Below are 18,155 nucleotides of genomic sequence, written 5' to 3'. Positions count from 1 at the left end.
ACTCTGGGCCATCCGTCTGCCCACTTTGCTGGCGCAACATGTGTTGGGTGTGCTTTCATAGATGAACATGTGTCGCCCGGCTGGCACCAGTTAAGTCCAGTGTCCGGGCAAACACAGTGCCTGCAGGCTATGCAGGTGAGCTAATCAGAGTCCATTGTCTATCATTACACACAATGATGATTGACTGTGTGTCTGGAGGAGGGCAATGTCACACTTCGCCCACCTCACATCAAACTGTTTTACACACAGAATCCTGCCGGATGTACGCTGGACGAAGGATTTGATGCAAGTACATGGTTTGGGTTATGAAAGACCATGACACACAATGATGTCCAACTTTGCTGCCATTCTCTGCCCACATAAGAAGACAAAAACTAACATTTCCTGCAGTTACAAGGATTGCCTGTCAGTCTAGTATATGTGGTTCAAATTTAGTAGCAATTAAGAAAAAGTTTATCTGGAAAGTTTGTTTTCGAAGGGCACCTGAAAATGGCCAAAATGACGCGAAAATAAACAACTCAAATCAAACTGTCAGACTACCATGTCTAGACAAAAGTTTTTTGAGACTTTTTGTGGGTCTACTAATGATAGTCATGGCAACTGAATTTCAGGTTACTAAGTGAAACTGGCTTTGAGGGTTGAGTTTGAATGAGTTTAAGCCACTAAATACGAGGCAACAAATATGTACTTGTTAAGCGGCATGATCAGATGCTAAGTCAATGAACGCACAGTGCTGAACAAATGTATTAGACAGGCACCCAGTGTGCCCTAAATTTAAAAAACAAAAATGATGGAAATGATTAATTCCCCAGAAGCTCTTTCACACAATCTATATTTTTGTTTCACAATGTTATCAGAGAAGCACAATAAACAAAGTCAAATTGGGTATTAAAATGTGGATTCAGTTTGAAATTTCTCATTCCTATTTAAAATAATAAAACATCAAAAGAGTTCACATTACAGCACTACATAATGCTGGATGGTCACTAATGGAACTTAAAATTGGCAAACTCAATTACTGTAAATACAATTACAGGGTTGGGCATCGTTTGAATTTGAGCGATTATGCTTCTGATTCCGGTTCCAAACGATACTCGATTCCTTCAGGGGGCTGGGTCAAAAAAGTTAGCATGTTTTAAAAAAGGGGTCTCCAAATTATGAACATCCATTTTCTTAGCAGCCCGCAGCATAGACTAAAATGAACATTTGTGTCAGGGTTATTTTATAACCAGTATCAATATCAAACCCTATGAACTTAATAGGCAGTGTGTGTGTGTGTAACTAAGCCAATCGACTTAATATTCATTAATTAATGTTTAAATTAAATGTTAACTATAGCATTGTTAAAATAGTTATTTTATATCATGTCAAATGGTTTATATGTGCAAGTTTTAACTTGACTTCCTGTTTTAAGCATGTCGTTTTTATTTTGAAGGGTACGTACCAGAACTCAGCATTTTGGCAAGAAAGGTAACTTCACACGACACTGGTGAAAATGTAAGTAAAACGAGACGGCATACAAAAAGAGTAATGAATGGAACCAAATGCTCTGTAAAATGTTGATTCCTTTACCTAGCCACCGATGAGGCAAAAGGTTTAGTGTTTGTGATACTGTGAGACGTTTATGTGAATGTTTTCCCAAGTCATTGTGATGTTAAGATGCTAGTTTGACCTTCGGTGAAATTTTAGATCAATGTTAAGCAGGCTTTACACAATAAGGATTTTTGGGGCCGATCACAGATCAGCAAGTTTAAAAAACCGATAACCCATCACAAGATGGAGCAATGTGTCTATTTACATGACACATAGTCACTGATGGTGTAGCGGTACACTCGCCTGACTTTGGTGCGGGCAGCGTGGGTTCAGTTCCCACTTAGTGATGGTGTGAATGTGAGTGCGAATGGTTATTCGTGTCTCTATGTACCCTGCGACTGACTGGCGACCAGTTCAGGGTGTTGTCTGCCTTTCGCCTGAAGTCAGCTGGTATAGGCTCCAGCGCCCCGCGACCCTAACCAGGATAAGCGGTGTTAAAGGGATGGATGGATGGTTGGATACATGACACATCGACATGTATATACTTGTGTACTGTATGACTTGTTCATTTATTGTATATACTTGTGTACTGTATACTGAGTACTGTATCTTCAAATTTATTCTCTTGCATTTTAGACAAAAGTTAAAACATCAATGACATCTAGGGGGCATTCGAGGATTGGCCACTGACATAACTTTAGTTAAAGTCAACATTACAACATGACAGAAATAATGGGTGCTAACTTACTGTAATTAAATTACTTTATTGCAATTAAATTACTTAATGACATTCTTACTCTAACTTTCTCACTATCCCGGCTATATGGACGGATGTTGTCCAGAGTTTGCGTCCGTTTGGCTTTTCCTTTTTTTTTTTCCTACGCTGCGTTGCTTGAACGCGGCATGGTCCTCCTCGTGAACATTCTTCAGGTGCCCGATCAAATTTGTTGTGTTGAAGCATTTAGATGACGTTCCCCACAACGTACTTCAGTTGTGCACAGACTGCAAATAACTTACGCGTTGTTTGTCTGAGACACCGCAAAATAGTCCCACACCAATGACGTATTTTTTCACCGCCAAGATTGAAAGAACTTTATTGGCCGTCATATAGTTACAGTACTGCGCCACAAGACACGTGACAAGGCTAAAAATAAACTAGTATTGGATTTATACCCAACGGCAATGCAGACTTAAATGTCTTGTGCGTAGCCGATCGATGACGTCATTGATCGGATCGGCGAATTATGACATGAAAGCCGATCAGCATAAAATGCTAATTATCGGCCAATACCGATCACACCGCTCAGATCGGCGTAAAGTCTAATCTTAAGCTTGTAATGCGACTGTTTGTACTTTCTTTCCAGTATGGTAAAATAATGTATGTTTTATTTTTGTCTGTCATCAGCTAGATAACCGATCACCGATCCGATCAAAAGATGGAGGAATGTGTCTATTTAAATGACCTGTTCATTTACTGTATATACTTGTGTACTTAATTGCTCAAAAAATATATATTTACAATAACTCATCTATCTTTGTTCATCTATGTATGCCAGTGAGGCATAGTGACAGACAGAACAAATTAATGGTCTTCTATTAGATGGCAGGAAGTAAATACAGTAATTAATGTATCCACTTTTTGTGACATTTTTGTTTGTTGGTGTGCCGTGAGATTTTTCAATTGTAAAATATGTTCCTTGGCTCCATAAAGGTTGGAAATCACTGATCTCGTCAGATCGTGTATTCTAATCAGTCAGGTCAAATCAACATTACAACATCCATCCATCCATCCATTGTCTGAGCCGCTTATCCTCACAAGGGTCGCGGGAGTGCTGGAGCCCATCCCAGCTATCATCGGGCAGGAGGTGGGGTACACCCTGAACTGCCAGCCAATCGCAGGGCACATATAAACAAACAACCATCCGCACTCACATTCACACCTACTGGCAATTTAGAGTCTTCAATTAACCTACCATGCATGTTTTTGGGATGTGGGAGGAAACCGGAGTGCCCGGAGAAAACCCACGCAGGCACGGGGAGAACATGCAAACTCCACACAGGCGGGGCCGGGATTGAACCCCGGTCCTCAGAACTGTGAGGCAGACGCTCCAACCAGTCGTTCACCGTGCCACATTACAAGGCGATATAGCGGGGGCGTGAACGATTAACTGCAATATAGCAGGGGAAGGCAGTGTTTTCCCAAACTTGACTAAGTTTGAAAGAGACAACTTAATTCAAGCTGTGGCTCTTCCTGTGCCCCCTCCTCCTCCTCCAGCCCTATCATGCGGGCAGACGCTCTTTGAAGACCATTGGAACGCACTTCAAAAGAGAAGAAAGAGATTCTCGAAGTGCCTGTGTTTAGCTGGCTGCCTCACTCTCCTGCATCCCAAATCCATTGTGATGGATCCACAGGTGCCCTGAGACCCACCCTCCCTCAGACCTAAAACATATCATTCAAGAAATGAGTCTTGATCCTGCTCTGTGTTTAACCAAAACGAACAGATTTAACAATTAATGTGATTGAAGCCTTCGGGGAAAACAGTGGGGAAGTGTTCCATCAAGTCACAAGCGATTCCAGGCCGTGGATTAAGGCTGTGATTACACAGAGCGGCTGTGGTCCAAAACATTAGCATCAAAGCAAAGTAGAGAGAAGAGCATCAATACAGGAAAATTTATGTTTAGATCCACATGCTTTGTCAGGTTAAAAGACCTTAGGCACTTAGCCATAATTTAGGACTCAAGATGGTTTCCAGGACAAATAGCGGGTTAGAATCTCGAGTTTGCATGTTTACCCCGTGCTTGCGTGCGTTTTCTACTCCTCCAGCTTCCTCCCACATTCCAAAAACATGCATGTTAGATTGATTCAAGACTCTAAAGTGTTCATAGACATGAATGTGAATAATTGTTTACCTATATTTGCCCGTAGATTGGCTGGCACCTAGTCCAGGGTGTGCCCCACCTTTCCCAAAGTTACACTGACGTTTTAAATGACTTTGGCGCAGTGGAGCGAACTGTTACCGTTTAGCTCCTTAACTCACTGGCTCATTAGCTAGCAGGCTAGCAAGCTAGCTCGCGAACACAACAAACAGTTCACTTTCCCTTAAGAGTCTCTGTTGTGTGAAATCTATGCGCTGCACATGGAGCAAGGCTGTGGAAGTATTGGACAGAGCTAACAGCGGCAAGAGTGTATCGGTCCACCGGCGTTCCATGAACCCACTCGTGGCTAATGACACAGCTTTCCAACTCTGTCAGCTCACTGTGTGATCCGCATGCCGGCTCACCACAATAATGACAGTTTATGGAATCCGGAAAAACGATCGTTGTCTCTCTCTCTGAAAACAAGTCTGTAACTGCGACTGGCTGGCGACCAGTTCAGGGTGTACCCTGCCTCTTGCCCAAAGTCAGCTGGTATAGGCTCCAGCACACCCACGACCCTAGTGAGGATAAGCAGTTCAGAGAATGGATGGATGGATGTTTAGTAATAAGTCATTGATTCACAGTTGTTCATTTCCTAACATTGTCTGGTCTCTTGTGATTAGGGGTAATAGCTTTGTATTATTTTAGTCGTACATATATGTCGCCTAAAGCGGTCACACCCATTCCAGAAGGTTCTCTTTAAGCACAACACTTCTCCCCAGCACGATACACGTATGAGCTCACCATCGTGTCACCCCAGAAACAAACACACAAAAAGCATTGTGGAAGTGACCCAGTGGCGAGTGCGTGCACAGGCTGTGCCTTGGCAATTGTTGCGCAGTAAATAGGCGCTGACTGTGAAAGGAAGTCAGGATTACAATACTCCCTATGAGCCCCGTTTATGTTCTGCTTCTTTCGTCACCATGCTCGCGCACACACGCACGCACGCACAAACACACACACACACGTCAGGTGTGTACACGTGCGAGATGAACACGTGAGCATTTTGCCTGTGAGTCAGCAATGACAAGTGTTTACCATCTCGCTAAAGAACTGAAATAATGCGGTGATGTGGGCTCGGTGTGGGATGTGTTTTGTCAAGGTGTCACATGTTTTGTGTGCGTGCGTGTGTGAATAGGGGAGGTGTGGTGGTCTTCGTAAGGGTCAGATTATGGCAATCACATCCCCTGCGAATGTTAATATGTACTCTGGTGTATTTGTAAGTGTGGAGCATATAATGGCCTCATTCAGTCAGGATAATGCAACACACACACACACACACACACACACACACGAGGGACGGACAATGGGAAGCTCATACACACACAACGAACAAAACGATACAGGGCAGGCGTGAACTTTCCTGCCATGAACGCCTTTTGACCTAAAAGATCACTAGATGAGTAACACTGAATGAGTTTCCTGCAGCTCTTTGTGTGGATGTGGTCACTGGGGTGAAGTGAATGTGTGCATCCGTTTCAGCATTCGATAGTTGAACCTCCAAAAGTGCTACAATTACAAGTTCAAATAACAGTTTTCCAGAAAAATATGCCGCAAGTCAAACAAAACAAAGAAAAAGAAACCATCCTTGTGTGAGACTTCAGCTAAGTGAACTTTGAAAGCGGGCATCTTCAAATGGCGGACCACGGTCCGGATTCGGATCGAATTAAAGTCTGAGCAGACTCAATTGATGTTGAATAAAAATAAAATATGTGCGCCATCACGCAGTGTTTTTTTTCTGTCACAGGCCCCTGTCACAGACTGTGTATGAGCTATACGCAGACGGTAAATCAAATTGTGATCACCTAACCAGGATGAGCCAATTAAACCTTTTGTTTACCGAAATACATTTGCAGGATTTGTAAGGGAAGATGTGGTTTGTTTCAAAGTTTGGAAACCGACTCAAACGTTTTCCATAAACGTGCTGTGGCGAGAGCTTGTTGACTCGTTTAGAGTCCTCGAAGGTGTGAAAATTACTTCTGGAAAGTATGTGAAGTTTCTGACTGACCACTTTCTTCCATGGTACCAAATGAAGAAAACAGTGCTTTCATGAGCAAAATCATCTTCAAGCATGATAATGCACCATGTCAAAGAAATTGAAGCAGAAACTCCAAAAACTCACGTTTAATGAATCTAATGAGGCTGCTACCAAAAAACGGGTTCTATGTCAAAATGTAACATGATGTTATGTTTTCGATTGAAATAGATTTTATTTATTTCAATGATAGGGCCTTCTAGTGCTGCACATTTGATTATTTGCATTTCTTCAAAGTGTCAAATGTCTTGAAACTCTGCGTAATAATTTGGAACAGTCTATTTAAAGTTTTTTATTAAAAAAAAAATACTATCATTGGGAGGTTTGTTCAAAGCATTTGAATTATTGTCTGATGTCTTGAAAATTATGCCGTCATTTGTATCAACCAATTCATACAATCAGAAAAAAGAAATTCATTTTCATAATAATTTGGAATGCAGTGTACCTATAAATTGTGTCTCAGTGACAGTTTTACTGTCCAAACAGCTTCCTGTTCCCTCTCAATGAAATCTGCAAAGATCGAGTAGTTTTATTTGATTTTACTTTCTAATGTAAAGTGGTAACTTGTCCTTATACTAGTTAAGTTTAAATGTTACTTTACATGATTTCCTGTGGGAAGATTTGTATATTTTAATCAACTTTGTAGTTGCACTCTATGTTTAAGTGTGCGTCCCATATTCCTTCATTCAATTATAGCGTTTTTATGACTTCATTCAATTTTAGCGTTTTTATCATAGTTGTTTCTTTTATGGGGCAGCCATTTGCCAATAGTGGTGGTCCACCGCTGCTCAATTACATTTGGAAATGAAGCAAACACACCAAACATGCGTGTAAGCCGGAGGGTCTTGGTACAATGGCGAGCTTGTGTATGTGAATGTGCACACGTGTTGGCTTGTTAATCTTTTCCAGCTGTGTGTGGCAGCACCCTCTGACCTCTGACCACCGTGTAGGGAACCCATACACGATTTCTGACTAAAACGGGAGGGCCGATGTGCCTCTGTGAGAGGAGGCTGGAAGCTCATTAAGTCATGGTCTCCACTAAATGATGTGGGGGAAACCAAAGCAAGGTTCAGATATTTTACCTGTCGGCCATATACGGCCCCACGTGAGCATTTGATATAAACTGTCAAGCCATTCTAAAAACACAGCCTCATGGGAACTGTTATAAAAAGCCCTGAAATATCTGACTAACATATAGAGGGGGTCCTCATTTTACAATAATCTGAGGTTTCCAGGTTACAAACGGAATGGAGTAGTTTGCACAACGGCGTAAGAATACATGATCTTACGGCACAATTACCACCGTACATAGTGTTTTTCATTTTATGTTTTAATACTTCTGGCCTAGAAGTGTTTTTCATACAAATATGTACTCTAATTCTGACTTTCCTACTGCATTAGCGTAAATTAGTGATAGACAATGGCACGTTCCGACTTTCGTATTAATTCGGGTTATGTTGCCACCGTAGGAAGGGAACGCTCATAAACTAAGAACCCCCCTGTACTGTATCAATAAGAAATACCGGTACCAATACTGATACAGTATCTGTACTTTGACACCAGAAAGATACCAATACCGATACCAATTTTATGAAATCAATGCTAACAAAAAGAAAATCACATTACAGTACAAATCATGAGTTTTATTTTTCTGCTTTGGTATTTTTCCAGACAGCACGGTGGACGACTGGTTAGCAAATCTGCCTCATAGTTCTGAGGACCCGGATTCAAATTTCAACCTTGCCTCTGTGGAGTTTGCATGTTCTCCCAGTGCCTGCGCGGGTTTTCTGCGGGTACTCTGGTTTCCTCTCACATCCCAAAAACATGCATGGGAGGTTAATTGGGGATCTAAATTGCCCGTAGATGTGAATTTGAGTGTAAATGGTTGTTTGTTTATATGTGCCCTGTGATTGGCTGGCGACCAGTTCCGCGCGTACCCCGCCTCTCGCCAGAGTCAACTGGGCACGCCCGTGACCTAGTGGGATAAGCAGTACGGAAAATGGATGGATGGATGGAATTTTTCCACTCCAAGCAGTTTTCTCACATTAAAAAAAATATATATATTTCCCGTGCAAAAGAACTGCTGAAAACTAGTGACGGTCGGTTTCTAATGCTCATTGGCTATACTAACAACCTTTTCACTTTTTCATTATTAGATTAGTGGATGTCAATCATTGCCAACCGTGGGCCCCTGAAGCCCTTTGAGACTTTGTGATTAAGGGCTACACAAAAAAACTTGACTATTATTTGATCTACATCTGCTTTGCCAGGACAGACAAGCCCACTCTGGGTTGATGGTTTAAAAAAATAAATAAATAAAGAGCCAGGCATGTAGGAAAACAAGACATCTTCAGTTGTTTATTTTTTGTTACAAGGAAAAGGGTGTTTTCAATACAATATTTTGGTGCACCATTAAATTTCTTCTCACTGTTCACTTGAAATAAGATCAACTCTTAAATTCCCTCAACTTGCACAGATTTTGAGACTCTCGATTATGGGAACCAAGTTGACTGGCACTGTTTGTGAGAGAATCTTGAAAACCTTCAGATGCCTTATTGCCCGTTCAACGTGAATGCCAGCTTGAGCAATCCAGCGTGTACGTGTGAACCCCTGGTTAGCTGGGCTGGCACCCTCTGCGTGTGAATGCTGGAATGATGAGGTTCCCCTTACACTCCTCCAGCAAATCTCTCACGGTGAACCCACGGTCACCGATCACTTGATTTCCAGTACGCAAGTAGCCTCGAAAACCTGAGTTTAGTGTCATGTAATTGTCACTGCATTGTCCACCATAAGCATCTGAAATGAACATAATTAGATTTTGTCTTAACTTTATCAAAGTCATAAGACTTTGGTCCACAACTGGCATTGATTGTGGAGCTGGGGCAAATGGTTGTAGGCAGGCTACAATTGTTCTAAATTCTGTGAGTGGGATCCTTGTAGAGAGACGGGAGTCTGCATCACTAATACTGTATGCCGTCAGCAAGTGGATGTGGCACTTCTAGTGGCAGTGAATGCATTTCACAAGTGATGGCTGAAGGATAGGTGTGGTCCTCCATCCCTAGATCTGGCCACTGTGTTTGGGCATTACAGGTTGACATCTCATCTTGCTCATCCGATGGTAGTAATTTGAGGATAGCAGAAACCAAAGGGGGAAAACTGGTGCATACAGTGCTGTGAAAAAGTATTGGCCCCTTCCTTAAATTCTTATATATATTTTTTTTTTTTTTCCCCACTTTAATGTTTAAGATCATCAAACAAATGTAAATATCAGACAAATGTAACCCAAGTGAATTTAAATTGCTGTTTTTAAAAAGTGATTTCATTTATTAAGGGGAAAAAATAAACTATTCAAGGTTACCTGGCCCTGTGTGAAAAAGTAATGGCCCCCTAAACCTAACTGGGTGGGCCATCCTCAGCAGTCACAACAGAAATGAACCGTTTTCTATAACTGGCAATGAGTCTTTCACATCACTGTGGCGATATTTTGGCCCACTCTTCTTTGCAGAATTGTTTGAATTCAGCAAAAATGGAAGGGTTTTCGAACATGAACAGCCTTTTTAAGGTCATGCCACTGCATTTCAATCAGATTCAAGTCTGGACTTTGACTAGGCCACTCCAAAACCTTCATTTTTCTTTTCTTTTCTTTTTTTTTTCTTTTTTAAAGCTATTCAGAGGTTGACTTGCTGGTGTCTTTAGAATGGTTATCCTGCTGCAGAACCCGAGTGCTGTTTAAGTGATTTCTTGATTGAATAGGTCTGGAGGTAATCAGGCTTGGGTGTGATTAGTTAAAATTAATCAAAAATTGTGATTAGCCACAATTAATTTATGATTTAACAAGGGGGTAATTACTTTTTCCACACAGGGCCAGGTAACATTGAATTCCCCCCCCCCCTCCCCTTCATAAATGAAATCATTTTAAAACAACATTTTAAGTTCACTAGGGTTATATTTGTCGGATATTTACTTTTGTTTGATGATCTTGTATAGTGAGGAAACTATACAAAAATATAAGAATTTGAGAAGGTGGCCAATACTTTTTCACAGCACTGTAAAAGTTACAATATTATGGACTGATTTTTAACTGAACACATACTTATCCGTCCATCCATCCATTTTCCGAACCGCTTATCCTCACTAGGGTCGTCGGTGAGTATACAGTGATGTATATTAAATGCAGATGAGAATTAAAATACTGAATCATTGAACAACTGTTATGTCAGTGCTGAAATGATGGCATTTTAAGACTGACCAGCAATCCAAATACACAAAACATACAAACTTTTGCCTGACTGAATACTGCAGTAATGTGTCCTCCAAACGCATGAAATCATAACTGATGTTCTTGTGACACTGCTCTCAATCCTCCTGAATGTCCGGCGTCTCTTCTCCAATGGTTTGTCGTACACGGAAACCTAACCACAAAGTAGGATGCCCGTGTTCCTCCATGGGCTTTTTGTCGACAAAATGAAAGGAGCACACATACAACGTTGTAGGTGGTCTTTTCAAATGAAGGTTTTTCAGCCACACGACATCCTTCTGGATTCCTCATCCCCAGGTAAATGGTGGAAACTCGGCTTTACACGATCAGGATTTTTGGGGCCAATCACCGATCAGCAAGTTTTTAAAAAACAATAACCGATCACAAGATGGAGCAATGAGTCTATTTACATGACTTGCTCATTTATTGTATATACTTGTGTACTGTATACTGAGTATCTTAAAGTATCCTCTAGTATAAGGTATTCTCATTTTAGACAAAAGTTAAAACATCAATGACCTCTAGGGGGCATTCAAGGATTGGCCACTGACATAAATTTAGGTCAAATCAACGTTACATGACAGAAATAATCGGTGCTAACTTACTGTAATCAGATTATTGCAATTAAATTACTTTAACAAATACTGTTAATGACATGCTTACTCTAACTTTCTCACTGTCCCCAGCTATATGGACGGGTGCTGTCCAGAGTTTGCGTCCGTTTGGCTCTTCCTTCCCCCCCATGCTGCGTTGCTTGAACGCGGCATGCTCATCCTCGTGTACATTATTCAGGTGCCCGATCAAATTTGTTGCCCGATCAAATTTGTTGCGTTGAAGCATTTAGATGACGTTCCCCACGACATACTTCAGTTGTGCTCAGACTGCAAATAATTCACGTGTTGTTTGTCAGAGACACTACAAAATAGTCCCACACCGACGACGTGTTTTTTCACTGACAAGATCGAAAAAAAAATTATTGGCTGTCAGATAGTTACAGTACTGCGCCACAAGACACGTGACAAGGCTAAAAATAAACTAGCTTTTGGAGTCATACGCGACAGTGATTTGGAGTAAATGTCTTTTGCGGAGCCGATCGATGACGTCATTGATCGGATCAGCGAATTATGTCATGAAAGCAGATCAGCATAAAATGCTAATTATCAGCTGATACAGATGAAGCCGATCAGATTGGTGTAAAGTGTAGAGGAAACTGTACCGATTCTCACAACAACATTAGCTCTTTTTCCGGCTGGGGTACATGTTCAAAACATTGCTCTCGTAGCCACAGATTCAACTTCTTGTGGTTGTTAGTATAACCGCCAACAGTGCAACAAGTTCCCAAGCTGCGCAATGACATTTTTAAATGCTACAGGGGCAATAATCGTCAAAAAATAACGGCCAAATAAACCGCTCCGGGCCACCAAAACAGCTAACAACAAATGGCTTACTGCAACTTCTGGTGTCTCACAGGAAGTTGCGCCCATAACCGTTTCTACATGAGTGCCCCCAGGAATAAGGTGGATACCAATGTATAATATATGTATAATCAACTTCTGAGATTTGTTTTTTTTTTTGGCGGGGGGGGAATGTGCATTACACACAAGAAATTATGGTAATATGTTTGGATATAGATTAGTTCCTATATTTCTCTTTGAAATCTCATTAGGTCATATTGGATTTTAAGAGCAAAATTATTTTGACTTGTGCTCTCGCGTAGGTTAGTGATAACATGGCACGTTTGGACTTGCATACAAATTCAGGGCACATCACCGCCGTAGGAACAAAACACTGTCGTAAACCCAGGACCCCCTTTAGCTGAGACCCAACACTGCAATCCGGTCTACACAACTGACAAAATTCTCATTCGCTCATTTAAAGATTATACCAGTCATTAGATGAAAGTCAGGACTATGAAATGAAAGTCTAACCTTGTAAGCATTCTAACAAACAAACAAGTGTGATCGCAATCCTCTCAACGGGGAGTGGGAATGTCAGAGCGGCTGTGTGAGCAAGAGATCAAGATGACGCACAGTATGGGCCTGTGTCCTCTTGGCGGAAAGTCACGACGCAACAATCATCCAGCCATCTATCCCTTTTCTATAGTGCATGTCCCTGTTAGGGTTGCAAGTGAGCCGGAGCCTAAGTTAGCTGACTTTGGGCTACAGGGTTCACACTCACATTCATACATATGTACAGTCTTCAATAAACCTAAAATGCATCTTTTGGGAATGTGGGAGGAAGCCAGGGTAAAATAAACACACAAGCATGGGGACAACATGACAACTCTACAACATGAAGGCAGGAGAAATCAAACCCCAAACCCCAGAACTGTGAGGCAAACGTGCTAAACACTTGTGCCGCCACATGCAGCAATCAATCCAGATTAAGAACAAAAAAAGGGAGGACGGGGGTTCTTGGTGAAAGAAAGTTTGCCATGTGTTCAGCAGGCAGGCAGGGAATAATAACGGAGGTGTGAGTAATATTTGGGATGATGAAAAGGAACACTTCAAAACACTTTTCAAGTTAGGGTCCATGTGTGTGTGGATGCAAATTGCCACATGCTATGAGCAGACTCCAGGTTTCCTCCTTATGAAGGACACAAGCTGCCCTGGGCTCCAACATCGTACAGCCCTGTTAACAAGCACACGTGTGCGAAGCGATTTTTATGACTTCATTAATCTTTAGTGCCGCTAATCCTGCTGCCACATTACTATTGATGTGCATCTCCACAGCGTGTCTCTGAGGACAGATCCGGTGTCACGTCAGGTGGCCAAGTGGCGTTTGGTCACCCGCCCTTGTCGCTTAAAGGTGACTTTGCTCCATGCATCTTCACTGGACCAAACAAGAATGGATGAGGACGCAAAGAGATAGACACTAAGACTCGCTATAGTTAAGCACTTACCGCCATTTAAGCTTCAAATCTGTCACAGCTAGAGAGGATGGACATGCTATAAATAATCGGCATGACCGCAAGTGTCCCAGCTCACATTCTTTGTCTGTCTAATGGAGGAATTCTAAATGCTGACACTTGACTTTGCATGGATCTTAATCTGGAAGGTAAATGAGTGTGCATTAAAAAAAAAGGCATCTATTTAAAACAAGGTAAATCCTTTAATATCTATTCCTGTTAGAACGCATGTAGCTTTATTTAAAGGGCTTATAGTCTAAGTTTGGATATGAACAACAAGTTGACTCCAGGTGATTGAGAATGGTGTCAATGGAAAACAAACCACAGTTAAATACATACAGGCACAGTCATAAAGCTCTTTCCAATGATCAGTCAACATTAATGTACCCCCCAAAGAATAATTATGGGTCGATAAGGCAACTGTGTGTCTTTTCCTCAGGGTTAAAAAGGTAAAAGAGTATCCCCAAGCATTAAAATTCAAATATCCAGAAATATTAACCACACCCACTGATGAGAAAGCGACCCCTAATGTTACTTTTTGACTTGAAACTGAGAAAAACACGTCACATTAAACTCATCAGTTGGCATGAGAAACATTAACAAGAAGCAATGGAGGAGAACTGGGGTCCGCCCGGTTACTTCTTGGCCATGGTTAGCAGGCATTTTATTTAAGAGGAGACTAATGGTCGCTGCAGTGAAGCGAAGACTGTGGCGTTCAAAGCGAAGGCATAGTAACAGGGTTAGCATGTGTGTTTATTTTAGCATTTCGTGATATGTATTATCAAACATTACAACAATGAATCTGTTCAACCCGCAGTGGTTGACATCACTCATACGGTATCGACTAGGCATTTCTTGGAACATTGCCCAAACTGGTAGTAGATATAGTGCTTCATCTTGCCAATGAATAAGCATGAATAAAACGTAGTGATTTGATGTCATATTGGTGGACAACATCCAGCCATCACGTATAAAAGACTAAGCTGGAAAACCACTAATTCAAAAGGCGGGTTTGAGGCTATGTCATAACTTAGCCAGATCACTGTTGTCGCACACTAACAGACTTGGCTTAGTGTCTAGTGTTGGAAATTAAAAGTACAAGTAAAAGGCGTTGAGGTGTGACTGGGTAAACAGTGGAAGTTTTTACTTGGCACCAAGAAAGCTCAACTGGTACAGGTCAATAGTGTGTGTAAGGGCATGTGGCCAGGGTTGTGTTATTGCTATTTGGATTTAAACAAACATGACTAATGGAATGTCTGGCTGAAAGAATGCCAAAGTGTAAAAGACTGCATGTGTGTGGGGTCTCAATGAAATGCTTCCAATCAACTTAGTCCAGCGAGATGGAAAAGTCTCCCAAGACTATTGTGGAATTTTCTTACGGCTTGACAATATCGGGGGGACACATTTGCAAACCTGTTGTTCTTTCAACTCTGACAGTGCCGTTTAGTGAGTTTGGCCATACAGTATATTATATCCGGCTTTGCAGGCTTAAGTTTGTCTTATTTTTCGGCTTGCCCTAACTGTCAGCTGTGTAAGCAAAGTGCTTCCACATCTTACTCTGTGCCTCTTCCCCCCCCTTTTCTACCGAACACATGCTCTGGGAGTGACGACTTTTAGGAGGTGCCCCCCACTACAGAGAGCACTAAGGCAGACTGCAGACACACACACTGTTGCCTGAGGCCAATTCTGTTACTGTCACTCTTAAAAAATACTGGACTAAAAAAAACTTGAAAGGTTTCATTGTGTAATATAAAACACACTTTCCATTTTGCAAGACCTTTCTCCCTCAGGACTATTTGGTCACTTTGTAATATAAATAAATAAAGATCATACGGATCACCTGAAAATGACCTGACCAGGCCCGATTTCTGATCACGTGATCAGATCAGGACAACACCCAAAAAATTATGATTCTGATTAAAATTAGAACTCCAAGCAGCAGTGAACAGAAACCTCGGGGGCACACTGAAGTTGGAGGGTGCATGCTCTGCTCACGCAATGAATAAAACCTAAAATCTTCACAAATTAGCATCACGCATTTATATTATGGTATATATGTGGTTCAAAGTTGATAGAAACAGGACTTATCTCTTGGACAAGTTTAGATTTCAAAAGCCCATGAACACTGCCAAAATAAACTTAAAATCTCTACTTCAAAACAAAATGGCAGACTTTCTGGACAAATTTCATGTTGTTAATTGAAACTGGCTTTGTGGGCTGAATTGTTAGAAAATCCCTAGGCAACTTCTGGTAGAATTATCAGACAATCGCGATATAAAAAGAAGACAAAAAACAAGTGTTAGCCATTTTACCTCAGTGCCCTGCTCAGTTTGTCGTAGTTCATTTGGGGTTTACACTTCCTGGCACCCCAGAGCCGGGCCACCTCATCCGGGTCCTTGATGACAAACTCGCCGTAGTCACCCTGCCAGGCGATGACGTCGTGGTACTCCTCTTTCCTCAGCAGCTCCAGGATGAAGTGCCACAGCTGGATCTGCCTGGACCCCGGACTCGACTCTGGCTTGTAGGCCCAGTCGGGAAAGGCAAAACCTGCCATAAATAAAAGGAGGCGGCCTCTAAATAACAAAATAATGTGCTGATGTTGAACAACAAGTGGGGGAAACATTGGGGTCAAGTAGTCGAGATTTGTTTGAAGTTGGACCTGATAAGTGTCAGCAGTTTGTAGCTGTTTCAGGTGAGTGGAGTCTACAAGAGGAAAGAGGATTATGAGTGTCTAGCCAAGTATAGATCACACATAAAAGTGCAGCTTAGTCAAGCTCACCGTGGAGTAGCCTCATTCATACTTCACATCCACCACGAATGTCTGCTCACTAACCTTTCCCTCTGCTTGCCCAAACTGTCTGCTTGCTTTTGAGAAATTTCTCCGCTAGTATGGGTTGGTTCAATTAAATTGAGCAAAATTTGATATAACCAAACACATCTGAAGTCCATTGATTGGTTGACAAAAAAAAAAACAGTCACATCTTTATTAAGTTTTGCTTCCACCCCTGCTGGTTAGCTGATTTGTTTGTTATGTCTGCATCAGATTACAAGACAAATTTGGTCTTTCCCGATTTCACAATGTCAGGATACTGCCATCAAATCTTCCCGTATCTCGGACAGACAGTGGCAACACTAACACGACGTGTATTCCGACGCCACCGCATCCCGTCTTTTAGGATCGCTGACCTTTATCTTGTCAAATCGAACACTGTCGGAGAGGCGGAATCTGAAACCGGATACGCTCGTTACTATGGCGACAACAACAACAATGCGCCGCGCCAATGTATTATGTGGGGGGGACAAAATGAGGAAAAAACGTGGGGGAGGACGTTCATTCAAGGATTGCTTGAGGTATGTCCAGGTACTTTTAATACAATACGGCTCGCAAGCAGCCAACAAAATGATATGTAACCTAGCAAGCTAGTGCTAGCACTAACGGTTGTACGTAAACATGCCGGCGTTCTGTCGAATCATGCTCTACAGCTTCGGTAAACATTGGTTTGTGCATGTGAATAAATGTTGACAACGACGACCAAGTATGTTGACAACAGCAAGCACGGGAGGCGAGGTGCCGGTCACACTACGCAATCCTATTGGTCCACGTCAAGGTGCGCTGTCGGAGAGTTGTTGTTGATATGTCACACTCCACGGAAGATATCACAAAAAAATCAAATATGCTTGACTTTTCATTTTGGCGCTATCGTAGGGCCAAGTCGTTGGTCGTGGATTATGTCACACGACAATAGGTTTCATCGTTCCCGACAAAAAATGTCGGGCAGGATCTGGGAAATTGGCCACAATAGCTAATCGGGCCAATATCGGGGCTAAAATCTTGTAGTCTGGCAAGTCTAGGCATTAGTTTAGTTAGTCAACAGGAATTACATAAAAACAACACTACAGATTTGCATGAGACTAATTTCCCCACTACAGAATACAAATGGTCTCACACTCAATTGCAACAATCCCGCACACAATAACAGGATATGACTTAATGCACCTGTAGCACTCACTCACTATTATCACAATTTGCTGTTGACATGTATAAAGACAACTACACATTAAATTTGTTTGTACTACAGTAATCCCTTGCTATATCGCGGTTCACCTTTTACAGATTCAGTGCATTGCAGATTTTTTTTTAAAATCATATTTATATTACATCTGCCTCACACTTCTGAGGACCTGGGTTCAAATCCAGCCCGCCTGTATGGAGTTTGCATGTTCTCCCTGTGCCTGCGTGGGTTTTCTCCGGGTACTCCGGTTTCCTCCCACATCCCAAAAACATTCATGGTAGGTTAATTGAGGACTAAATTGTCCATAGGTATGAATGTGAGTGTGAATGGTTGTGGTTGTTTATATGTGCCCTGCGATTGGCTGGCGACCAGTTCAGGGTGCCTCTCACCCAGAGTCAGCTGGGATAGGCTTCAGCACGCCTGCGACCCTAGTGAGGATAAGTAGTACGGAAAGTGAATGAATGAATCATATTTATATTGCTTACAATTCAA

General features: G+C 41.9%; 1 protein-coding gene across 2 annotated transcripts in view; it reads right to left on the bottom strand.

Moving 5' to 3' along the window:
* Positions 1-18,155, bottom strand: part of erfl3 (Ets2 repressor factor like 3) — a 90,116-nt gene that overhangs the window by 6,764 nt on the left and 65,197 nt on the right. For both annotated transcript variants that reach the window (XM_061674335.1, XM_061674336.1), the window contains exon 2: positions 15,963-16,197. In XM_061674335.1, coding sequence (XP_061530319.1) covers positions 15,963-16,197 — 235 coding nt within the window. The remainder of the gene's footprint in view (positions 1-15,962; positions 16,198-18,155) is intronic.

This window comes from Phycodurus eques, chromosome 4, assembly GCF_024500275.1.
Source record: "Phycodurus eques isolate BA_2022a chromosome 4, UOR_Pequ_1.1, whole genome shotgun sequence".
Lineage (NCBI taxonomy): Eukaryota > Metazoa > Chordata > Actinopteri > Syngnathiformes > Syngnathidae > Phycodurus > Phycodurus eques.
This window is presented reverse-complemented; position numbering and strand designations above follow the sequence as displayed.